Genomic DNA, 27,410 nt, shown 5'->3' on the forward strand with positions numbered 1-27,410 from the left:
AAGCAGGAAGTCTAATATAAGAGAAGGAGATCCATGATATAATTTGGAAAAAAACACCAAAGGCATCTCCTTGGAAACATATTTAATAATTATACATGTGAAAAAAAAAAGGTACAATTACACTAACACATTTTGGAAGAAACAAAATCAGTAGAATCAAAAGAAACTAGATAATTGATATTAAACTAGTATTGCTCAGAAGATGATATGAGCAAAGACACAAGGTAATTAATATGTTAATTAGCTTAAATTAATTGATCACGACCCCGTTTGTGAAGAGAATATGGATAACATGCTGAGCAAAAACAGAATAACGGAGGCCAGAAGTGACATAGCAATGGATTTTGCTGTATGACCACAAAACTTGTCATAAATAGGACATACTTTTGACCACCCAACATGACCGTTCCCCTTCCATCCAACATATCCCACGGCACCGGCTGCTCCTGTTGCTGAAACTACTACCCCATAAATCAACTGCATCCAAACCCAACTTAACAATATTAATTAATTTGTTAGTTAAATTTTAATTGTTTTCCATTATTTTTTGCTGTCATCAACAAAGAAAACATAATATAACTTTGGCATTTTAAGCAAGTGTGATGCTCTAAAATCAAAAGTTTGTTTACTTATTCGAGTTTTGATTGATGTGATCACTAATGCATATGTTTTGATTCTCTTTACAAAGTTTGAAAAAAAAAAAAATTGCCATGGACAATAATATATTAAGATATGCTTACCACGTCCAACAATGCAAAATGGAGTAAGATATTTTTTGAGAACATAGGCTTGAAAATCTTCGAGAACATGGCTATGTTCTGCATAGTTAAATTTAGACATCTGCACGAGATAGTTGGTTTTCATATCGTATGTAGTTTTCTAAGCAACCTGCAAATGCAAAATGTGTGTAGTATGTGTTAGGGTATATAAAAAACATGATGAAGGATTCTTAGACATTGCACAAAAGGTGACAATCGTCTACTTTGTGGTGACTTATTTGTTTTTTAAAATATTTTTTTATAACTTGAATGTTAATTTTAAATATGTGTTTTCTTTTCTTTTCTTTTTCTAGAAAAATGTGTAATCTAGAAGAAGTTGAAGAACAAATGGGGCTTCTAGTAGAGCATTGAAATTTTGACTAAATTCTTGCTAGTTTGTTTTGTTTATTTCTAGTTCAAGTATCCGGTCAATTCTTTGGAGACTGACAGTAATAGCTTTTTTAATATTTGGTCAAGTTTCTTATAAAAAGAAATGTAATCTATTACAAATTACAGTGGCTGACAGAGAATTATAGTAAAATTTAGAACAATAGGAAGTATATACATTTTTAATTATATAATTGGATATATAATTAGATATATAGATAATATGTTATTATGTGATTAGGTGTTATTTATCTTTAATTCAAAATTAGTCAATCGCATTATTATACATTTTCTATATACCAAATTATGCACTCAAAAACATATACACATAATTTTATTATAAAATTTATTATTTTTGTTATACCTTAAGGGGCCGTTTGGTTCCAGTATTTAAAGATTACTTTGGTAATCTATCTTTTATTCCCTTATTTGATTTGTCAGTAATAAAAGATTACAGTAATCTTTTATTACTAATACTAACGTGATATGTAATATAAGTGATAATCTGATTATCACATTTACCTTAGGTATTTAAATATTACCAAGGTAATCTTGATTTTATTGTAATTATATATTATTTATTAATTTTTTGAGACAAAAATAAATTTATTTTTAATTAATATAACAAATAATATAAAAAATATTTAAAAATAATTATAGTCAAGGGCATTTAAGTAAAATAATTTACTAGTATTCTTTTATTACCTTTAACTAAACACAATAATTATTTATACCTACCAAATTTTATCAAAAATAGTAATTATTTATACTCAGTAATTTTTTAAGTAATCTATCTTCAAGGTAATCTTTCTATTTTGGTAATAAAACATTACCCAAACCAAACGTCTCCTATGAGTAATATTTTATTACCAAAAATAAAATATTACCATAAAGATAGATAACCTAAAAAATTAATAAGTATAAATTATTATCATATTTGATAAAATTAGTAGTTATAAATAATTATTGTGTTTAGTTGGATATAATAAAATAATATTTTATTTAAATATCCTTAGATATAATCATTCAAAAATAATTTTAATTTTATTTGTTATATTAATTGAAAATAAGTGTATTTTTATTCCAAAAAAATTAATATATAAGAATAAAATTAAAAAAATTAAAATTATATTGATAATATTTTAATACCTATAGTGGAGTTAGTAATCAAATTATCTGTCATAATAATATTGTTAGTAGAAGATTATCAAAAATTTTTATTACTTATAAAATAAATAAAATAATATCAATAATAAAAGATAAATTACCAAAGTAATATTTGATTAACTTGAATTAAACCGCTGCTAATTGTTATATCTTAATTGTTAGATCAGTTAACCGGCATTGTGCATGTAACAACAAACGTCAATTATGATGGAAAACATTATAGAATCCGATTACTACAATGGAAAAGGTAATATAAGTTATTTTTGCCGTTTAATTTTCCGTTTAATCTAACAGAAGTTATTGTTCATAGAACAATTTTTCTTTTCTAATTTTTTATTTTATTTGGTTAATTTGTGTTCGTTGCATTATTAATAGGTATTGGTTTTGTTGACTAACTTAAATGTGATTTTTATTTTGTTTTGTTTTTTTCTTGTTTGTAGAGATTTATAATAAATTATTGCGAAGGTGAATATGGATTTCACAAGGCCTACTAATTTCTAGTGTAGTTAACAGTCTGGGGGCATAAGCTCAAAGTTAACAATGACACAGAGGGACATATTAAAAAGATTGTGTTTTGCTATCTAGACTTAGATGACCATTGGTTTAGCACCTTAGTAATATATGAGACGGATTTGCACGAAGTGTGATGATCCATCGTGTGATAGATTTTCAACAACTCCACTTCCAGTTGTCACCTTTGTGGCCTTTTCGTGATCGCGTCTTCGTCATGGAGGCTAGAGGGAGCGTCGAAAGATGGAAGGTTGGCTGGATAATGTTGCCAAAGAAGGAATGACAAAACCTAGGGGGAAATGACAATTTTTCAAACCTTGGGTGGGGTAAATGTTTTATTTATAAACCTAAGGGGAAAATGTGATAGTTTTTTAGTTTTTTAAATATTTTTAGTTAAATAAAATTTTACCCCTAACTATAATAGTTAATTTTAACAAATTGGTGGGTATTTAGGTTTTTATAGTTTTATGGGTGGGATTTCATTAAACCTTGGGTGGGAAATAGCTTCAATTAAAATCATGAGCCTGCTTGTAAAGAGAGAAAATGGATAGCATGCTGAGCAAGAAAAGAGTAATGGAGGCAAGAGGTGACATAACAATGGATTTTACTGTATAACCACAAAAATTGTCATTAAGGGAGAAGGACTATTTCACCCCCAACTTTTGATGCGATCTTAAACTGCCACTCACGACAGATGAAAATCCACTTTTCCCACCGATGACCAAACTGTCGTCCAATTTTTCAGTTAGAGACAGGGGTAAAATCGTCATTTACTATTTAAAACCTTAAAACTTTAAAATTTTACCGTTTCCCCACTCCAGGTTTTAAAAACTAATAACTAACATATCTTCAAAGTTTGAAAAGTTTAGATTTCACCCCTGGGGTTTGCTTCCTTCTCCGGCCACCACCAACGGCCGACGTATTCGACTAATCTCCTATCTCCGACTACAAAGGACGACGAAGGATGACCCTTCGTCGCCCAGATCTGGATGACGAAGCGTCGTCTAGATCTGGAAGAACAGATAAAGGATGACGCGACGAGTGACGAAGGACAATGAAACGTCGTCCTTCGTCGTTTGGGTGGAACGACGAAAAGATCTCTGTTTCTTTTTCGCACCAAGAGAAGGAGGAGGTCGGCGACGACCCCAGAGACGACGTCGGGAGATGAAGTTGAAGAATGGGGGTGAAATGCTAGTTTTGAAAGTTATGGGGGGCGGCTGTATTTTGAAAAATATGGAAACCCTAGGTTTGGGGGTGAAAATATTATTTTTTAAAGTTTAAAAACTTTAGGTAAGGTGAAATATTAATTTCTAAAACCTAAGAGGGGTGAATGGTAAAATCATCACATCAATTTTGGGATGAATTTTACAGATTAAATTGAGGGGTATTTTTGTCATTTCATCTAATAAGGGTAAAATAGACATTTTACCCTTATGCAAACAGATATCATCCATATTAACGGGTCATGAGTGGGAAAAGTGGATTTCCATCTGCCGTGGATAGCAGTTTAGGAACGCATCAAAAGTTGGGTGGGAGATAGTCTTTCTCCCTCATAAATAGGGCATTCTTTTGACCACCCAACATGACTGTCTTCCTTCCATCCAACATATCCCACAACACCGGTTGCTCCTACCGCTGAAACTACCTCCCCAGAAATCATTTGCATCCAAACTCAACTTAACAATGTTAATTAATATGATAGTTTAAAAAAAGTATTGTGATTGGCAATAAAAATTTTTAATATATATATATATATATATATATCTGTGTGTGTGTGTGTGCTTACCACGTCCAGCAATGCAAAATGGAGCAAGAAATTCTTTGAGATCAATGTAGGATTGAAAATGATAGAGAACAATGTAACTGTTTTTATGATATTGTATAAACATGTAATCGATAACGCTATCACAAGATATCTGCATAAAAACAAAGTAAATCAGTTAATAACTTATATTTGTATTATGATAAATGCAAATAAATTTAACCTTTTCTTTTTAGGCCAAAAGACTTATTACCACCCAAAGTATAGTGAAATCTCAAACTTATATATTTTAACTTTCAAAAATTCAGATACCTATCTATCATTCAAAATCTGTTAAAATTTTATTTTAGTGTTAATGATAAAACCGTTATTTTACCAGTAATATATTTTTTATCTCATTTTCTTTTTAGGTTTTGAAAACTAATAACTTCATCCAACCTAAACATTTTCAGTTTTGACAAGTGACTATTTCCCCCACACACCTAAGTTTTTCTTTTCTCCCCTCTCCGACTATCACTCCATCACCAACACTTCCTTTTCCCACCCTCACTGTCAGAATAGTTTGGACGATCATCATGGGAGGCCATTCAACGAAGAGGGACAAGGACGAATCATCCCTCTCCATCGACAAATCGTCTTCGTCTCTTCCAAGATGAAGAAATCGGCAAAGAGACTGTCTCTTTGTCATCTCTTTGTTGCATGGGCTTCCAAGGTGATTGGCCAAACGATTCCAATATTGAGGGTGGGAATAAGAAGTCTTTGGTGATGAAGTGGTGGTTGGAGAGAGAAGAAAAAAAAAACCTAGGTATGACGGGAAAATAATCATTTTTCAAAACTGAAAATGTTTAAGCAAGGGTGAAGTTGTTAGTTTTTAAAACCTGAGGAGGAAAATGAGATAAAATAATAATTTTTTAATATTACTTATAAAATAACAATTTTACCCTTGACTCTAATAAAAAATTTTAATAGATTTTGAGTGATGGGTGGGTGTTTGAGTTTTTAAAAGTTGGAGGATATGAGTTTAAAATTTCACTATACCTTGGGTGGGAATGAGTCTTTTGGCCATTTTTTAATTCTTTTTCAAATATATATATATATATATATATATATATTTTGTGATGCTTCGACTTGTATCAATGAGAGAATAGGCTTGTAATGAGGTGTTGGTAGCATACTTTGATCACTTTTAGTCTTTACAAACTTCATTATTTAAAAAGAAAATTGTTACTTTTTCTAAAGTTTCTTCTTTCTATATATTTAAAGGTATTTGCCTCATGTGAATGTTACTGTGCCTTTAAAAAGCATGCAAATAATTGTAGTCAAAGGGGTTGAAAGTGTTACAGATTTTATATAATTGGAACAAAATATTGAAAGAATAAGAAAAGATGAAAGCTTAAAAGAGAATCAATTTATATATCTATTTCTCACTTACAAATGAAGAGAGGGGGGCATTTATAGAAATTATTGTCGCCCCTCCAGTTAAGAAAAATGACTATTTTTCAAATCAAATTTCCTCCTAAGGCAATAATGCAGCTCACTATGCATTCAATGCATTCACACCATGCTTTTAAATTTTCTTTTCACAAGGTGGAAAAATCCATCTTATATAACACTCTCCTTTAGATTTTCACCACTTATAGATAATTACATTAACTTTGTTAAAGAAAAACCCAGTAGAATAAAAACTAAAGCCAAAGAACATAATTATTTAATACTCTATTGTAATACCTTCAGATATATTTTAGGGGTAATTATATTTTTTGACCCTGTTTTGAGATATTTCCTATTTTAAATATATATGTATGGGTGTGTTTATATATATATATATATATATATATATATATATATATATATATATATATATATATATATATATATATATATATAAATACAAAAAGACAAAAAAAAAAAAAAAAGAGATAAAGAGAAGCAGATAAAGAGAAAAAGAGAAAAACAAAAGACTTTTTCATCATTTCCTGTCCATATTCCAGCAGCCACCATTCTTCATGTTTTTTCTTTGTTTTCTTGAAGAAAAAGGAAGGATTTGAAGGAGTTTGGAAGACAAGAAAGAAAAGAAAAGGAAGCACTTGGAAGCTTTGGTAACCAAAGATCTCCTTCCTTTCCCTTTATCTATGTTTATATGCATGTTATGTGAATATGTTAGTGTGTTTTGGTATTGATTTAAAGTGGTTTTGGTGATAAAGGAAGCAAAACAAAGAGAATGAAACCAACTTGCAAAGATTTGACTTGAAACAAGGTAAGGGGTATCATCCTTAATATCTTGCATGTTTTAGGCTTTTGGCTCCTTGGATATATGTTATAAATGATGATTTTGAAGTTGAGAAATGTTGTTTTGCCATTTGGGGTGTCTATGTGTGTGATTTTGTTGATGGTAGAGAGTTGGACATTATTTACAGTTTTGCCACTGCATTCGTCCCACGTTTTGGCTGCCTTATCTAATGAATTATGAGTTCTATTATAGCTTGTTGGAAAGATATTTGAATCCTCTTTCCAATGATATATAGATTGTATGAATTGGAGATCATTTGGACTGATAAATATGATATGAACCATAAGGACTGTTTTACCAAATAAACAGGGGAGAGTTTTTGCCACTAATTTCATCCGACATTTTGATTGCCTTAGCTAATGAATTATGAGTGCTATTATAGCGTTTTGGAAAGCTCTTTGAATTCTCGTTTCATTGATCTATAGCTTGTATAAATTGGGGATCATTTGGACTGTTAAATATTGTATGAACCACAAGGGCTGCTTTACCAAATAAACAGAGGAGTCAGTTTTTGCCACTGATTTCATTTCAGGTTTTGACTGCCTTATCTAATGAATTATGAGTTCTATTATAGCTTGTTGGAAATTTCTTTGAATCCTCTTTCCAATGATATATAGCTTGTATGAATTAGACACCGTTTGGATTGTGAAATTGTATGAAACAGAAGGCTGCATTGTCCAATGAACAGGGTTGTGAACAATATTTCACAGTTTTGGAAAGGAAAGGAAAGGAAAGAAAGGAGAGAAAAAGAAAAGAAAGAAAAGCAAGAAAAGGAATTTGAGGCTCAAGATTCAGGGGTCGTCCCAAGAGTATGGTCTGGTGAGTTATGAATAAATTTAGATGGAAGCAAAATTAGTAAGATATAAGGCCTGCATGAATGCTATAAACTATGAGGGGACACTTTACACTACACCGCTCGTAGTAGGGCACGTCCGCAATATGACACATCCGTAGTAGGGTTCGCTCGCAGTAGAGCATGCTTGTAGTAGAGCTCAATTTAGATTAAAAAATGGTGTAGTGAAAGAAAGAAAGAGAGCTCGAGCTTAGAAAAGTGCCAAATCCCTATAGTTAGCTTCCAGAAAGCATCAAATAGACACCTGATGGGACAAAGTATGACCCAAATAGTAAAGAATGAACTAGATTATCCCCTCGATTTCTTATAGGGGTTATGAGTGAGGTTGAGTCTCGAGAGTGAGTTAGAACAGGAAATGAAATAGTTTACTTAATTCTTTCCCTTTACTGAGTGTTCTTATCACTCACTTTCTTTTCTTTCATGATTGCATGTACAAGTGATCGAGGTAGTTGCGAGGCAGGGTCAGGTCAGCGAAGATAGATCCAACTGGAACATGTTATCTCTGGTTTATATTATATGCATACAATGACATGTTTTGGTCGACTTTTGACCTTTTTGAGATGATTGTATAATTGTATATGATTACTTCCTGTTTTCAGACGTTTTCAGATGAGTTTTCATATAAGTATATACATCTTTTGTTCGCTTCCAAATTTTCAGTTTTCTTGGAATATTTTCTAAACACTTTTAGTGATACGTTTATTTTAAAGTATTTTAAAAGAAAAAAAATTATATAGACGCTCCGGATATTAATTCGTAACATTTCTCCTTTGGTGGGTAGTACTTCTAGGGAGGGGTGTTACATCTATAAAGTAGGGTTAGACGTGCTAAAAACTTCCTCATTAAAAACATTATTAGGAAAACTTAATGGGACAAAACCTAGTGAAGGGAAAAAGAGTATAGTGCATATTTTATCCAATTTGTGATAATCTTCAAGAATATGCCCCTTGATAAATGCTCCCTCTGATGAATGCTCTCCCTTTTTGTAGTGAGATTAATTTGATTGCTTGTTAAACCGTCACATATCGATGTTATACATTAACTTTTCAAATATTGATATAGGTAATGTCTTGATAAACAAATATGCAAGATTCTTACTAGATTGTATTTACTTGACATCAATTTTTTGCTCTACTGGAGCTCATGAGTGTAAAAGAATTTTAATGGTATATGTTTGATTCTATCTCCTTTAATGTATCCACCTAGAGACGTCAATGGGCCGTGCCGGGCCGGGCCGGGCCGACTTCAGCAAGGCCCGTTGGGCTAATGGGCCGGGCCGGGCCCGAGGCCCAAACAGTAATGGGCCTTCGGGCCGGGCCGGCCCTTTGAAATATAAAGGCCCAAAGCCCGGCCCATATACTAACGGGCTTTAAACGGGCCGGGTCGGGCCTTAGTAAACGGGCCGGGCCGGGCCTCAGTAAATGGGCCGGGCCGGGCCTCAGTAAACGGGCCGGGCCGGGCCTTATTAAATATTTTTAAAAAAAGTTTTAATTAAAATTTTTAAACACAAATTATTTTTCAATTATTAAAATCGAGGACAGTACCCCGAATATTTTATTTATAATCCCTCACTTATGGCGGAGGAATACCGTGGTTACATGATAAAAAATATTATAAATTGTTAATAAAATACAAATAAATTAATTTACATATTGTATAAATTACAAAACATAAATAAAATTTATCTACTATATAATATTTATCTATTCATCTTCTACATCCAAATCTTTGAATTCTTCAAAGACATCTTCTGTCACACGATTCTGTAATTTAAAATCAGCTTTGATCCAATCTTTCATGCACATTATCGCTTCGACCATATTTGGATGTAAATTGGATCGTCTATCATCCAGCACACATCCCCCTGCACTAAAAGCGGATTCCGATGCTACAGTTGACACCGGAGGTGTTAGTAGATCTCGAGCCATGGCTGCAAGCACAGGAAAGGTTTCTGCCTTGTCTTTCCACCATGCCAAAACATCTAGTTTTTCAGCATTATATCTTTGAATAATTTCAGGATAATGGTCAATATTTATATAATTGTAAAATTGACTATAATTTGTACTTTGACTAACAGTTTGTTTACCTTTGCGCAATAAAGACCATATGCGTGACTTTTTTTTACCTGAACTACCAGAGCTTACCTCTGGTGCAGAACTTTGTCCAGTTTTTCCATATTTTTGTTCATAAATACTATACATATCAAATAAAAATTCTTGAACATATTCAACAGAATTTACATTGCTATTAATTGACAAATTTTCATTAATAACATCAAATAAATTTTGTAATCCATTAGTTTTTGCCCTAGGATCTAAAATAGTAGCTGCAGAATAAAGTAAAGGAATTTCACTCCAATATTTTTTAAATTTTTGTTCCATTTGCATACATATATTTTGAAAAGCATTATGAGAGTGACGATACCTATGTTCTTTAAATATATCACTTATTTCTACCATATTATATATTATAGAACAAGTTGTCGGATAATACACACCTGAGCAATGATCTGTGGCTGTTTTCAATGGCTCTAACAAGTTCATTAAAGCCATAGCTATTTCCCAATCTTGATCTGTCAAAAAAATAGGATCTTGCGAATCCATTGGTTGGGTATTGAAGTATCGTGTTATAGGAACTTCATACCCTTCGCATGCTTTCAACATGAGATATGTTGAATTCCACCTAGTGCTAATATCTATTTTTAATTTTTTCCTTCTTAACCCCATTGATTTACATAATTGATGATATGCTTGTACCCGTGATGGGGATGATGAAATATATGCAATGGCATGTCTAATTACTTCTAAATGTTTTTTTGCCAAACTCAAGCCATCTTGAGCGATTAAATTAATAATATGACATGCACACCTAACATGAAATAATTTTCCATTAAATGGAGGAGATAAATGATTATGCATATATTCAATAACTTTATTATTATTTTTAGCATTATCTAAAGTAATTGAAAAAATAGAATTATTAATTTTATATTCATCAAAAATATTTGCTAATGAACGATAAATTGCAAGACCATTATGTGGATATTCTAAATTTCTAAATGCAATAACTTTTTTGCATAATTGCCAATCAGAATTAATATAATGAGCAGTTGCACAAAGATACCCTATACGTTGATTTGTAGCAGTCCATAAATCAGAAGTTATTGAAATAACACCATTAAAATTACTTAATTCTCCAATAATTTTTATTTTCATTAGTTCATAATTTCTCAATATATCTGACCTAAGAGTTGACCTAGGAATTCTTCTAAATGCTGGTTGAATACTATTTTGCATCATCCATTCTAAAATTTCATCTTCTGCATAACTAAAAGGTTGATCAGAAGCAACGACATACCTGGCCATGTAATCTCGAACCTTCATTTGATCGTACGTAAAAGTTGACATTTCTCCCATATGTCCAGAACCGCTCGGACCTCCTGCTGAAGTGGCACCTGGACCAACAGATCGCGATCTGGTGAATGCAATTTGTTTTTGTCCTCTAAGTTCATGTGGAATTTTTTTACAGTAATCAGTAACATGTCGGCGAAGATGTCCCGTCCCACTTGTACTTGCACATGTTAAACAAGAACCGCAATGTTTGCATACTGCTCGACGAATTAATTTCCCCTCTATTGTTTCCTCTATTCTATCAAAGTGTTCCCATACCATTGACGTTTGTTTTCTTTTTCTCTCTGTCGAACAATGCGAACCTGTACCCGTACCACTTTCACCTGTTGGTGCTCTACCTATCCCACCTTGTGCATCATCAATAATATCATCAACGCCAGCATGATAATATTCAAATGGATTGAATTCATTTGACATTGGATCCATTTGTAATATTTTGTAATGATAAAATTAAAATAAAATGAAATTAAAAATATAATAAATAGTTGAGATTGAGAGTTTGAGAGATTGGGAGTTTGAGAGATTGAGAGTTTGAGAAATTTGTAATTGTAATTGAAAATGAAAATGAAAAATTGAATAGGTTTTTATAGGAAAAAATCAATTAATTAAAAAAAAATTAAAACAAAGTTTGGCAACGGCTACTGGCGCCAGTAGCCGTTGCCAACGGCTACTGGCGCCAGTAGCCGTTGCCAACGGCTTCTGCCTCTGCCTTGTGGCAGAAGCTAGCCAACGGCTTCTGCCACAAGGCAGAAGCTAGCCAACGGCTTCTGCCAAGGCAGAAGCGGTTCTGCCAGGCAGAAGCGTTCTGCCTGGGCTTCTGCCTGGGAGAAGCTTGCTTCTGCCAGGCAGAATTAGCTTCTGCCATTTGGCAGAAGCAGCTTCTGCCACCAGGCAGAATTACCTTCTGCCACCAGGCAGAAGCAGCTTCTGCCACCAGGCAGAAGCAGCTTCTGCCACCAGGCAGAAGCAGCTTCTGCCATTTGGCAGAATTTGCTTCTGCCATTTGGCAGAAGAAAAAATTAAAAAAAATTATATATATATGTGAACAGTGCCGGGCCGGGCCGGGCCAGCCCATGGGTTTAATATTAAGGCCCAAGGCCCGGCCCGATAAGCCCATGGGCCCGGCCCGGCACGCTACAGTACCGGGCCGGGCTTTATCGTGCCCGGGCTTTTCTTCGTGCTTCGGGCCGGGCCTCCATTCGACCCGGCCCAATTGACGTGTCTATATCCACCTCTAATTTAAGCAATACATGCTGCATTGTTTTTATATAATATGGAAATGTATTTGTTGTAGAAGGAAGACTGCATATATTTCGGATATGATGGATGACAGACCGTAACCATACGCATTCTTGCTTGGCTTCATGAAGAGCTAAAATTTTTGAATGATTTGAAAATATTGCAACCAAGGTCTATTTGGTGGAGCGCTATGATATTGTTATGTCATTATAAGTGAAAACATATTCCGTTTGTAAACGGGCTTATAAAGGTCAGAAAGATAATCAACATCTGCGTATCCAACTAAACTATAATTTTTAGGGGATTTGATAGAATAGAATAATCTCAAATCTCTAGTTTCACATAGGTAACAAAATATATGTTTGATTATGTTTTAGTGAGAGCTAAATCGGATTAATAAATTGACTGTGAAAAATATATCCGATCTAGTGCATTTGGTCAAATATAATAAGACTCTAATGACATTAAAATACAGTACTTCAAGACTGAGTATCTTTTCATCTTCTTCTTTAAAACGAAACAGGTCTTTTTTCGGATCTAGAGACCAAACAACCATTAGAGTGCTTAAAAGATAAGTCTTATCTATATTAAAATGTTTTAATAATTTTTTAATATATGTTAATTGATGAATAAGTGTTTCATTTGAATTATGTTCGATCTGCAAGCCAAGACAATATTTTGTTTTTCTCAAATCCTTCATTTCAAATTTGTTTTTCAAATATTTAACAGTTTTTAAGAGCTCTTTAGGAATCTCAATTCAATTCATATCATTAACATAAACTGCTATAATGATAAATCCTAATTCTGACATTTTTATAAAAACACATGGACATATAAGATCATTCATATAACTTTCTTTTTTTAAATATTCACTGAGACGATTATACTATATTCGTTCGAATTGTTTTAATCTGTACAATGATCTTTATAATTTAATTGAGTATATGTTTTTTGAATTGACTATTTTTACTTTAGACAATTTATATCATTCAGGGAGTTTTATATAAAATTCAGTATTCAAGTTTTTATATAAATAAATAATAACTACATCTATTATATGCATATTCAATCTTTCAGAAACTGTTAAATGTGCTGATAATTTGTTACAAATTTTATATAATTAGAACAAAATATTGAAAGAAAGATGAAGAAAAGATGAAAGCTTAAAAGAGAATTAATTTATGTATTTATTTCTCACTTACAAATAAAGAGAGGAGGGGGATATTTATAGAAATTATTGTAGCCCCTCCAATCAAGAAAAATGGCTATTTTCGAAATCAAATTTGCAGCTCACCATGCATTTAATGCATTCACACTGTTCTTTTAAAATTTCTTTTCACATGGTGAAAAAATCTACCTTATATAACAGAAAAGAACATTTTGTTACTTAAACTAATATCTGTTATAAACAGCCTAAACGATATTGTCCGCTTTAGGCTTCAGGCCCGCACGGCTTTAAAATGCGTCATTCAAGTTAAGGGTTTCTGGCCCCTACCTATATACACGCTCAGTGGACTGCACGAGAGCGATGTGAGATTTCAGGTCACAACACACCCCCCCATCGCGAATCGTGCTGATAACGTGTTATTCAAGTTAAGGGATTCTGGCCCCTGCCTATATACATGCTCAGTGGACTGCACGGAAGCGATGTGGGACTTCAAGTCACAACACACAACTTTCTCTTCTCTTCTCTGCATCCGGTTCATATAAAAGCATTCTCTCAATACTTTCTTACTTCCTTCCATCAATTCTTCCTTAATTTTTTCATCATTCATATTGATTAAATTAATTTTATAACACATTATCAACACCATCAGCTCAGGTATATTATATTTTTCCATTATGTCGTTATGCTGCTTATATATTATAAATACGGATATCCCAGTTGTGATGTCCCAGTAATTTATGTTATATTTCTGCTTAATTTTTCTTTATAATTGTATCATATTTGCAACCCGAAGATTGCAAAATTGTAAATCTGGACTTGAAGTCCTGAAACTCTTGAATCTAGATCTGAAGTCTGAAATATCATAAATCTGAACTTGAAGTTCTGAATTTTATTTGTAACTTGAAGTTCTGAATCTTATTTGTAACTTGAAGTTTACAAAATCATGAATATGGATCTGAAATCCTGAATATTATTCGTAACTCGAAGTTTACAAAATCATAAATTTAGACCTAAAGTGATAAATATCATTTGTAACCTGAAGTTTACAAAGATCAAGAATCTGGACTAGAAGTCCTGATATTATTTAAATATTTATTTTTATTGTATTCCATTTATTTGAATATTTATTTATTCGCATATTTAGTTATTGAATCTTTATTTATTTGAATTGTTTATATCCGATTTACAACCTGAAGCTTGTAAAATCGTGAGAATATATATATATATGGGCCTGAAGCCCAAAGCGATGTTATAAACAGCCTGAACGATATTGTCCGCTTTGGGCTTTGGGCTTTGGGCCCGCACGACTTTAAAGCGCGTCATTCAAGTTAAGGGCTTCTGGGCCCTACCTATATACACGCTCAGTGGACTGCACGGGAGCGATGTGGGACTTCAGGTCACAACACACCCATCCTATCGCGAATCGTGCTGATAACGTGTTATTCAAGTTAAGGGCTTCTGGCCCCTGCCTATATACACGCTCAGTGGATTGCACGGGAGCGATGTGGGACTTCAGGTCACAACACACCCCCCCCCCCCCCCCCAATCGCGAATCGTGCTGATAACGTGTTATAAACAACTTGAACGATATTGTCCGCTTTGGGCTTTAGGCCCGCACGGCTTTAAAACACGTCATTCAAGTTAAGGGCTTCTGGCCCCTCCCTATATACACGCTCAGTGGACTGCACGAGAGTGATGTGGGACTTCAGGTCATAACAATATCATACTTCTTTTCAGAGAAATTAAAGTGGTTGATTTAATAATTGATTTTCTCACAAATGTAAAGCATTTTATGTCCAAATATTTCATATGCACTTTTTATTATCACTACTGATTAAAAGCACCTCCAGTTTTTATTCTAGATTTTCTCCTATAGAAGATCCAATTTAATTAAAAGAAGGTGGAAAACTACGCAAATAATCTCCTTACATACATTTAACAAATACACGAGAGAAAAGAAATTACTTTTAATATAGGGAAATTACATTAAATGCCCAAAATTAAAGAGTGTTAAGCGAAATTGCCTAAAATTCTAAGGTTTAAGCAAAAATGCCATTAATTTAGAAAATGACCAAACTGCCTTTATATATAAACCCCACATTTCCCATGGATTTATTGTTCAAAATCAAAGCAAAATTCGGGTTTCCCACAGGGGCAACGGGTTTTCATCTTTTTCGTTAATTTTTCATATTTTTCGACAATCGAAAATGACAAATAAGGATAGGACATCATCCTACTTCTTGTTTGAATCAATTTATTGATAGGATTATTGAGATTTGAGGGAGATTTTGAGGTTTGAATGTTTCGGGTTCCGATTTTGAACAATGCATAAAATGTTTTGATTCTTTGTTGTTTTGCTTGAATTTCTTGAGGGGTTTTGTGTTATTGGATGTGTAGATTTGATTTGTGTTGAAATTAAAGGCTGGAATGACGATTTTTGGTCAGAAAATAGGTTAGATCTGCCGGCGCTACGTAATCTCTCATGGGAGCCCGTGGGATAAGGGGAAATTTAACGTGTTCAAAATTTTAGGAGGAGGGGGAACATGGGGAGATCCACGGGGGTCCGTGAAAAATTTTACATTGAACCGTGGGCAGTCCGTGAAAATTCTGGGTTGGGTGGAAATTAACTTTTTTAAAACTATAGGGTCTATATAAGACAGACTTTGAACGATCATAACTTTTGATCTAGGAGGAGTTACGGGGTCTGTAATATATCAACGCGAAGCTCGTTTCGAGCTCTATAAAGACAACTATTTTTCCGGTTGCACCAAATTTGGAGGCCAAAATAAAACTGTTTCAATGTGTATTATGCAGTTTTTTTGTTTTATCAAATTTAGGATTTTCGATTTTTATGATTTTGAGTTTGTTTGTGATCGGGCTAAACTTTTTTTATATGTAATTTTCAAATTTGATATTTGTAATTACGATATGCTTTTTTAGACACGTTTTATAATGTAATTACGAAATTTTTGATCGATTTTTCGGTTTTCTTGTTCATAAGCTATTTGAACGTGTAATTTTCAAAATTCAAATCTAGTTTTTTAGATTTTCGAGTAATTTTTTTATTATTGACATTCTAGGGTATTTCAATAGATATATTTATTCATAACATATTATTTTTAATATAGTTTTCACGAATTGATTTTTTTCGATTCGAATTCAGAAATACGAATTTTTTCTTTCTGAACGAACCCGTAGTAATTGATATTAAGTAAAAATGAAAGTAAAAGTGATATAAGAAATGTATATAATGAGAGTGAGAGTGAGAGTGAGAGTGAGAGTGAGGGAGTTTATATAAGGCCAAACGACTATTTCCCACCCAAGGTTTGATGTTTTCTCAAATATCCCCTCTTTAAATATGGAAACACCAAACACCCACCCATGAGCAGTTAAAATTAATGGTGGTAAGAGAAAAATCGTCATTTTCTCTATAATATTAAAAAATAAACTAAAATATAATCTATTTTTGCCCCCCTAAACTTTGAAAACTAAAATTTTCTCCCAACCTAAGTTTTAAAAAATGGTAGTTTCACCCTAGGGTTTCGTTTTGAAATCTCCGGCGATATCTCCAGCTCCATTGCCGATGACCTCTCCCTCCCGAGACATCCTCTTCTTCCGGCGATCTCTTTCCTCCCATTTGGATGCCCGATCGACGTCGGAGAAACCTTGGGAGACGAAAAACTTCGTCGGGAAGACGAACTTCATCTTCCTAGACGAAGACGAAGCTATCGTCTTCATCTGGGAAGACAAAGAGCTTCGTCTCCCAAGGCGTCTCCGACGTCGATCAGGCCTCCAAATGGGAGGAAAGAGATCGCCGGAAGGAGAGGATGCTTCGGGAGGGAGAGGTCGTCGGCAATGGAGCCAGAGATTTCAAAACGAAACCCTAGGGTGAAACTGCCATTTTTTAAAACTTAGGTTAGGGGAAAATTTTAGTTTTTAAAGTTTAGGGGGGCAAAAAGAGATACAATTTTCAAGCATTAGGGTTCTGTTAAATTTAACTGCTCATGGGTGGGTATTTGATGTTTCCATAGTTAAATGAGAGATATTTGAGAAAACATCAAACCTTGGGTGAGAAATAGTCGTTTGGCCTTTATATAAATGTGATGAAGGGTAATTTTGGTATTTTAAAAAAAAATTAGGGTGTTTTTACTTAGAAATAGAGAATTTGGGCATTTTTATTTAAAAATAGTAAAATTGGGTATTTTTTATTAATGGAGGTGTAATTTGGCCATTTATTATAATTTCCCTTTAATATATTACGTTTAACTAGGAATTTAATAGGAAAAAGGGATATGGTTTTCTTTTTTTTTAAACGAGCATAGGAAAGGTACTCACGCGAAGGCCGGCTCCTGACTAAACTTTGCTGTAAGTGGAATCTTCAATCCCACCGGAGCTCCTGGAACGGCCACAAGCTCTGTCTGCTTGCTGGTCACCATGAAAACAATTCCAACAAGTGTTGCTGCATATAGTGAGATCCTAATAGCCACGTCACCGATAAAACAATCTACACGAGATGTTGCCATTGACGGAGTTTCAGATTCTTGTGATGTAGGCAGTTTGTCGGCTGAATTTTCCATGGTTGTTTCTTGACTAAAATTGTTTGTTGTTTCTAAGGGCAAAGGTGGTGAGTGAGGCAAATATGACAAATTAAGTCATTAGTGTGTGCTTATATAGAACAATTCGGGTCGCAACCTGAAGAGAAAAACATGTTTAGCATTTGATACATATGTATTATTATATGCTATTCTGCATAGTCAAATTTAGACATCTGCAAAGATAATTGGTTTACTTTGTGGTGACTTACTTGTTTTTCAAAACATATGCTTCAATCATCAATTCTATACTTATAACTTGAATGTTAATTTTTAAAAGTGTGTTTTCTTCTCTTTTTCTATTATGTTGCTTTAAGGAAAGATTTCATGTTATCTAGAAAGAAGTTGATGCAGATTTCATACTGCATAAGCTTTTGCAGGCCAAAGACATAGGGATTAAGGTGGAGAAATGAAGTATAATTTTATTTTTTTAAATATTGTTGATTAAATAACAATTATATCTTTAATAATTATAGATTTTGTTAATAATTAAATTTTCGAAACTTAAGGGAAGTAAGTTTGATAATAAACTAAACCTTCGGCGGGAATAAGTCTTTTGGCCAATTGACAACTATGATGGGGATATAATTTTAGGGCCAACAAAGACTATATAGAAGAAACTAATACATTACGATTATTAAAAGCAGAAACAAGATATAATGGTAAATACAAACATATGGACGGTTTATTCATGCATTTTCACTGATCCAAGATGGTTGTCTTCATCAACATAGCAAGCCAGCTACATTTTCAAATTATTGAAACATACAACTGAAAACTATTCTATCTGAAATGAATAATGAAAGGTCAAGCAGCAATCTTTGTATAACTTGCGTAATCCTCTCATATATCAGCAGGCTTTTTCCTGGAACGAACTTGTTTTTTGATATCATCAAGTAGAAGAGCAGTGTTGATTTGAGAGGATCCCCCTCCTTGGACAGCTAATTTTGCCATCTTTCCAAGCTCTTTAGCTCTTTGTCTTCGTTCTTCTCCTCCATCCATCAACCTTTCCACGGCATTTTTTATATCTTCTCTCTTCACCAGCACCCCAATTTTTTCTTCTTCTCCCCACTTCACAGGATGTTTCACCCCAACACTAACTCCAATTTTGAGTATTTGAACAAGAAGTTTCTCATTACAAAATTGGTCCCCAAAGAGTGGCCAGGTCACCATTGGCTGCCCAGCACACACGCCTTCTAGCGTCGAATTCCAACCGCAATGTGTTAAGAACCCACCGATTGCACGGTGTGACAAAATAAGAACTTGCGGGGCCCAACCCCTGATCACAAGCCCCCTCTCTTTGGTCCTTTCCTCAAAACCATCTTCTATAAGCCATTTTTCTAACTCTTTGGATGTTTCTGTTCCCCCCCTAGCAACCCAAATGAATGGCCTATTTGATGCTTCTAAGCCTAACGCAAGTTCTATCAACTGTGAAGGAATTACATTACACAGACTTCCAAGGCAAACGTAGATTACGGAACCAGGATCTTTTGAATCAAGCCACTTTAAACATTGGCTATCATCAATTGCTGCTTGGTTACCTCTTTGAACTTTGTCCACGTAGTCTTTGTTGTATAGTGAGACCGGGCCAATACACCATACTTTGCAACATTTTTCCTTTCTAAATTCCTTAACATAAGCAGGCTCCAATTCCTCAAAAGTATTTATGATGACTCCATATGTGAGTCGTTCAGCTGCAGCAACTTTCTCGTTAAACGAATTTAGATTCATAGAATCAAATAGCTGAGGAAGGGTGAATTCAACTTTATCGGGCAAACGTGGCACAAGAAAGTAATCTGACTCCGAGGTCATACTCTCCGGGCCACCGTAGCGAAAGAAATTGTGCACGCACAAAAGGGTGAAGCAACAAAATCCATGGAAAATGAATCTTGGAATGTTAAACTTGGCAGCTATATGTGCTGAATAGGGCAAACACATATCAGAGATTATGCAATCTGGCTGCGGTTTTAACTGCTGGAACAATTTTTCTACTGGCTCCTGAAGTAACTGAGCTGCGTTTAAGAAGTCCAAGCCTGAGCCAAGTGAATCAATCATGTCAAGATTTTCACACCCTTCCCGAAATCCTCCTTCTGCACATGGGAACGGAAGTTCGATTATTCGGAGTGGAAGTCCGGATTCTGTAATCCGATTAAATGCTTTTCTGTTTCGAGCTGCATTAACTGGCGTAGTGATTATACTGATAATTACTCCACGCTGTGCCAGCAGCTTGGCTATGTCAACCATGGGAATCATATGGCCCTGGGCCATGAAAGGAAACAAAACAAAGTGAAGCTGGTTTTCTTCAGAACCCATTACAATTGGAGGGAGAGATGAAATTAATGATATGACCCAAAATTAAAAAAACTTATATAACGTGGTTCACAGAAAAGATCTTGGAGGCAATTCGGTTTGACATATATAAAATCAAGAATTGGAGGCATATCCAAGTTCACAAATTTTACTTTCGTATTATTGCAATTAAGAAGAAACAATTTATTGGAATACAACGTGGTTCACAGAAAAGTAAAGAGAATTTGATGATAATTTTACATAGAACATGTGGTGGCAAATACATTCAAAAGACATTTATTTTGAGTAATATTTTATTATCAAAATTAAAATATTATTTTGACGATTACTGAGTATAAATTTATTGTTATGTTTGGTAAAATTGATATGTATAAATAATTATTATGTTTGGTTAAAAAGTAATGAAATAATATTAATATATTATTTTATTTATTATATGAAAGATTAATAGGTATAAATTTTTTTATGTCATTTATTATTTTAATTAAAAATTGAGGGTAATTTTGTTCTAAAAATTTAATAAATAATAATAAAATAGTAATAATAATTAATATTGTTATTGAAATTTTTTAATACCTAAAATGAATGTGGTAATTAGATTACTCATTATATTATCTGTCACATTACTACTAATAAAAAATATTACTGAAATATTTTATTATTTTGTAAACCAAATAAAATAATAAAAATAATAAAAGATAAATTACTAAGATAATATTTAAATCTTCAAACCAAACCGACCACAAAGTTTTGATGATAATGCTATGGAAATAGCACATGACATTGCATCAACCGTGGTCCATGGGAATCATATGCCCTGGGCCACGAAAGGAAACAAAACAAGGTGAAAGCTGGTTTTCTTCAGAACCCATTAAAATTGGTGGGAGACGTGACCCAAAATTAAAAAAAAATTACAAATTTGATACATTTTTGGTTTGACATATATAAAATAAAGATCTTGGAGGCATATCCAAGTTCAAAAATTTTACTTTCGTAATATTTCAATTAAGAAGAAACAATTTATCGGAATACAACGTGGTTCGCAGGAAAGTAAAGAGAATATGATGACAATGTTTACATAGAACATGTGGTTACAAATACATTCATAGTTTTGATGATAATGCTATGGAATGACGTTGCATCAATCTTTTATAGATATATCATGAGTGATAAGTGGTGACCCAGAACGTGAAAACAATAAGAAGTGGATTCTCAATCATGAAAACAATCAGGTATACAGTCCACAAGTTTAATTTGGCAGAATGCTTGTATGAATTCCCTTTCCTTAACTCTCACTTCACATTTTGGAATATGCTCATACAAATTGTTAGGAGTTGGAATATGCTCATCAAGTCTCACTTCACAAGTTTGATAAGATAACCATTATACGGTTTATATTTAGTCAATAGTTAAATAATTATTATCAAAGTTGGAATATATTCCTGAACTCTCTCTCCACAAGTTTGATAAGACAATTATTATAAGGTTTATATTTAGTCAATAGTCAAATAGTTATTGTCGGAGGTGGAATATATTCCTGAACTCTCTCTTTACAAGTTTGATAAAACAACCATTTTATGGTTTATATTTAGTCAATAGTTAAATAGTTATTGTCAAAGTTGAAATATATTCTTGAACTCTCTCTTTATAAGTTTGATAAGACAACCATTATAGAGTTTGTATTTAATCAATAGTTAAATAGTTATTGTTGGAGTCTTGAATTTAAATCTTTGTTTAAATAGTTAATGATAATTAGTTCAGTCATCGTTTAATTAATTAAGTTAAATAAGTTTTATTATTTTATTTGGAGTCCTTATAACAATAGGACTTATTATCACCTTATTAATTAATTTAGTCAAGTCAAGTTTTATTATTCTATTTGGAATTCTTATAACAGTATGAGTCAAGTGAAGATTATATAAAACCTCAAATTCTTTTAGGTATATCTATGCAAAATTAATTTAAAAAAAAAAATTCCTTCTTAACCATAATTCTCTTCCTGTTGGGCCTCTCAAAGTTGATATGTTTGTTTCAATGACTAGTTGTTGACGCATTGTGTAAGTTCCACCACAAGTGTCTTTTCGTATTATACATGCAAGGGCCAAGTTGCAATAATTATGTTAAGTGTTGAATAACGGGGTGGAACAGTTGTTCGTATAAGAGTGTAATGCTCATTTCATAACTTGCTTATTGTTTTGAAGGATAAACAATCGTTTATGAAGTTGAGAATAATTTTTCTGATGGAATGCCCATTTCAATACGAAGAAAGTCTATTCTATAGTAGAGATAATTAATAGTGGGAGACGTTTGAGAAAAGTGGATAATGACGGATAATATCTTCATTTTTCTTTTGTACAATCTGTCTCATTGATTCAATTATTATACTTCATAATATATATGTAACCCCATGAGTATTGGCTAAATGCATCCAAGTCATCAACTTACAATAGGAAGCGATCTCGAACCACCTACCTAATGTTTACCCCCATCAACTCATGGCAAAGAAAATAGAGAACAATGAGCTTTATAACATCTTCGTCACACTCACTTTAGGATTGTGATTTGAATATCATGTGTAAGTTTAAATGAGTAACGATCAAAAACTTAAGGAAGTACCATCATCTCAATTTGGAGACTTTTAACATTGTTACATAAGATTAGATAATTACATCATCATTAAAAATTGGCTTTATGATCTACAAGAACTCTATAAAACCAAATTTAACGTCGGTTTTTTGTAATATAAACCAAAACTCTTTTATTGGGCCTCCGTTGTTCATTTGTCGGAAAAACGTTGAGTATATTAGTATGATGCTAAACCCAAAGTCACTCAGTCTAGAAAATGACCAAAATATATCCCCTTAAATATTTCCTTTTGTGTCATAGTTAACTTTGAGCAAATGTTTGGAATTGTCTTTGTGCCCCCAGATTGTTAATCGCACTTGGAATTGGTGGCCCCATAAAATCTGTATTCACCTTCAAGGTAATTTGCTGCAAATCTTTGGAAAAAACAAAAATCACGATGCATTTAGTCAACAAAACCAATGCCTACTAATAATGCAGCAAATACAAATCAATCAAAAAAAACAAAAAATGGCTACTTTGAACAGTAACTTCTATTACTGTTTCATTAGATTAAACAGAAAAGTTCTGTTAATTGATCTAACAATTAAAGTACAACAATATTAATAACTGATCAAACAAAATGGTAACATTTTCTCTATGAATGATTATTGTGTAATCGACATTCATGCTTTGATATGATTGTTTTTATCAGTTTAATCTTATCTATATAAATTCATATGGAACGACTATTCCTATCCTTTAGAGCAAACAGTCAATCAAGTTTGTTCCACCAGTTTATGTTCTATTGACATATATCTAACACCCTAAATGCGAAAACGTAAGTTTCCATGGGTGCAATCATGTAATCACCCCATCTCATCCTATAGCATGTTATAGCACCCAAACCAGCTCATAATGGGCATGTACAAACTCACATATTCCAGAATTCATAATTTCTCATATCTTCATGCTCACCATTATCGATTACAGGCGCCGAGCATGCATATCTATATTTACGAGTATCACAATTTAAGCTTTAATAACACAATTCGTAATTCCAATATTACATACTTAATACCAGGATCATTAACATGCAAATAATAGCAATTCCATAACAAAAATAAGATGGGAGGATCCAATTACTTGTCTTACGAAGATAGCACAAAATCGCCGTTGGAACTCAAAATCTCTATCTGTCTTTCTCCATCTAGAACTGGAATATGTATGATAATGTAAAACTCTCGCTTGGAAACTGGGCTCCTTTATATGGATTTTTATAAAATAATTGTCAAAATAGTTGTTTTTCCCTGATACGAACGGACGTTCAAGACAGTTATGGGCTTATATTTTGGAACCACATTTTTTCTATTGAAATTGGCATTCCATCGGAACAATTATTTCGAACCTCTTAGATGGTCGTTTATCCCTCAAAATGATATGCAGGTTATGAAATGGGTATTATACTCCAATATAAATGACAATTGGACCCCGTTACTCAACACCTAACATAATTTTTACAGCTTGACCCATGCATGCACGACACATCTTGGAGTTACCCAATGCATCGACAACTAATCATTGAAACAATGCAACTCAAACTTGAAAAGCCTTGAAGAAAAAGAATCGGGGAGTTTGATTTAAAGAATGTTTTATTATTAAAATTAAAATATTATCTTAAAGATAGATTACTTTAAAGAATATTGGATATAAATTATTATTATGTTTGAGAAAATTTAGTAAAAATGGATAGATATAAATAATTATTGTATTTAGTTGAAGTAATAAAATAATACTAATATATTATTTTATACCATTGGGTATAATTATTATAAAATATTTTTTATATTCTTTATTAGATTGATTAAAAATAAGATTATTTTTGTTTTAAAAAAAATTAATAAATAAGAATATAGTTATAATAAAATTAAGATTATCTCTTATATTATTTGTCATATTACTATTGGTAATAAAAAATTATAGAAATTTTTTATTACTTATAAACCAAACAAACTAATATAAATAATAAAAGATAGATTACTAAATTAATCTTTTTACCACCAAAACCAAACACCCCGTTAAAGTTAAAAAGAAAGTTTTTATTTTTTATTTTTGTTTTTAATTTTGCATAGAAAACCCTGAAAGAGGGGTTACTTGTTGTATTCAATTTACAACATAGGTATTTTTGTCCTTGAAAAATAATAAGCATAAAATGGTAACAAAAATAATAATTATGAATAGAATGGTAATAAAATCAAAATTATTTTAATAATTTTTTAATATTTGAGCTAAATGTAATAATTTGAATACCTTTTATGTTATTTACCACATCATCATTTTTAATATCTGAGATTGAGATAATAATTTGATTACCTATTATATTATTCATCATATCACCATTGTTAATATAAAATTAATGATTATTCTTTATTTTTTTCAACCAAAACACCCCTAATTTCATCTCTGCCAACATTTTTCATGGGTTCTGAAGAAAACCAACTTCACTTTGTTTTGTTTCCGTTCATGGCCCAGGGCCATATGATTCCCATGGTTGACATAGCCAAGCTACTGGCACAGCGTGGAGTGATTATCAGTATAATCACTACGCCAGTTAATGCAGCTAGAAACAGAAAAGCATTCACTCGGATTACAGAATCAGGACTTCAACTCCGAATAATCGAACTTCCGTTCCCATGCGCAGAAGGAGGATTACGAGAAGGGTGTGAAAATCTTGACATGATTGATTCACTCGGATCAGCCGTGGACTTCTTTAACGCAGCTCAGTTACTACAAGAGCCAGTAGAAAAATTGTTCCAGCAGTTAAAACCGCAGCCAGATTGCATAATCTCTGATATGTTTTTGCCCTATTCAGCACATATAGCTGCCAAGTTTAACATTCCAAGAATCATTTTCCATGGATTTTGTTGCTTCTCCCTTTTGTGCTTGCACAATTTCCTTCGCTACGGTGGCCCGGAGAGTATGACCTCGGAATCAGATTACTTTGTTGTGCCACGTTTGCCCGATAAAGTTGAATTCACCCTTCCTCAGCTGTTCTATTCTGTGAATCTAAAGTCATTTAGCGAGAAACTCATTGCAGCTGAACTGCTCACGTATGGAGTCATCATAAATACTTTTGAGGAATTGGAGCCTGCTTATGTTAGGGAATTTAGAAAGGAAAAAGATGGCAAAGTATGGTGCATTGGTCCGCTCTCACTATACAATAAAGACTACGTGGACAAAGTTGAAAGAGGTAACCAAGCTGCAATTGATGATAGCCAATGTTTAAAGTGGCTTGATTCAAAAGATCCTGGCTCCGTAATCTACGTCTGCCTTGGAAGTCTGTGTAATGTAATTCCTTCACAGTTGATAGAACTTGCGTTAGGCTTAGAAGCATCAAATAGGCCATTCATTTGGGTGGCAAGGTGGGGAATAGAAACATCCAAGGAGTTAGAAAAATGGATTATAGAAGATGGTTTTGAGGAAAGGACCAAAGAGAGAGGGCTTGTGATCAGGGGTTGGGCTCCGCAAGTTCTTATCTTGTCACACCCTGCGATCGGTGGGTTCTTAACACATTGCGGTTGGAATTCTAACCTAGAAGGCGTGTGTGCTGGCAAGCCAATGGTGACCTGGCCACTCTTTGCGGACCAATTTTGTAATGAGAAACTTGTTGTTCAAATACTCAAAATTGGTGTTAGTGTTGGAGTGAAACATCCTGTGAAGTGGGGAGAAGAAGAAAAAATTGGGGTGTTGGTAAAAAGAGAAGACATCAAGAATGCTGTGGAAATGTTGATGGATGGAGGAGAAGATGGAGAAGAAAGAAGGCGAAGAGCTAAAGAGCTTGGAAAGATGGCAAAATTAGCTGTCCAAGAAGGGGGATCCTCTCAACTCAACACTACTCTTCTACTTGATGACATCATAAAACAAGTTCGTTCCAGGAATAAACCTGCTGGTATATGAAAGAATTACGCTAGTTACACAAAGACTGCTGTTTGACCTTTCTTTGTTCATTTCAGATAAAATAATTTTTAGTTGTATGCTTCAATAATTTGAAAATGTAGCTGGCTTGCTATGTTGATGAAGACTGCTATCGGAGATCTGTGAGACTATTTTATTCTGCAAGCCCTTTGTTTTGGAGGAATAAAAGGTTTTTCTTGTTTAATTAACCATATGCCTTCTAATGTCATTCAAGTATTCTATTACATGCATATATTTTTTATTTAGTCAAACCAAATTCCTGTTTTTGTCGTCTATTTCTTTTACCACTGTGATTACTTCAACTAACATGGGTTATATTCAAATAGTTACTTTGCATATTTTTAAAATATTATCTTTGTCAATAATATATTAAGATTTTTTATGTTATCAAATTATTAAGTTAATAAATTATTGCTTTTAAATTGTC

The 27,410-nt window shown here is 33.1% G+C and overlaps 3 protein-coding genes across 3 annotated transcripts; 1 reads left to right on the plus strand and 2 right to left on the minus strand.

The window, feature by feature from the left end:
• Window positions 1-258: 258 nt before the first annotated feature.
• Window positions 259-18,170, minus strand: LOC123226017 (CASP-like protein 1D1). Its single transcript, XM_044650454.1, has 3 exons — window positions 17,880-18,170; window positions 4,609-4,738; window positions 259-477 (listed from the first exon to the last, which is right to left on the minus strand). Exons 1-3 carry the CDS (start codon window positions 18,119-18,121, stop codon window positions 259-261), a joined length of 591 nt encoding a protein of 196 aa, XP_044506389.1. The 5' UTR covers window positions 18,122-18,170.
• Window positions 18,171-18,793: 623 nt separating this feature from the next.
• LOC123209604 (UDP-glycosyltransferase 73C12-like) lies at window positions 18,794-20,630 on the minus strand. The gene has a single exon (XM_044627717.1). The coding sequence runs from the start codon at window positions 20,447-20,449 to the stop codon at window positions 18,980-18,982; it is 1,470 nt and encodes a 489-aa protein (XP_044483652.1). The 5' UTR covers window positions 20,450-20,630; the 3' UTR covers window positions 18,794-18,979.
• A 4,856-nt stretch (window positions 20,631-25,486) lies between these two features.
• LOC123226036 (UDP-glycosyltransferase 73C4-like) lies at window positions 25,487-26,965 on the plus strand. The gene has a single exon (XM_044650489.1). It carries the CDS (start codon window positions 25,487-25,489, stop codon window positions 26,963-26,965), a length of 1,479 nt encoding a protein of 492 aa, XP_044506424.1.
• The last annotated feature ends 445 nt before the right edge of the window (window positions 26,966-27,410 follow it).

The sequence above is a fragment of the Mangifera indica genome, chromosome 1, assembly GCF_011075055.1.
Source record: "Mangifera indica cultivar Alphonso chromosome 1, CATAS_Mindica_2.1, whole genome shotgun sequence".
Taxonomy (NCBI): Eukaryota; Viridiplantae; Streptophyta; class Magnoliopsida; order Sapindales; family Anacardiaceae; genus Mangifera; species Mangifera indica.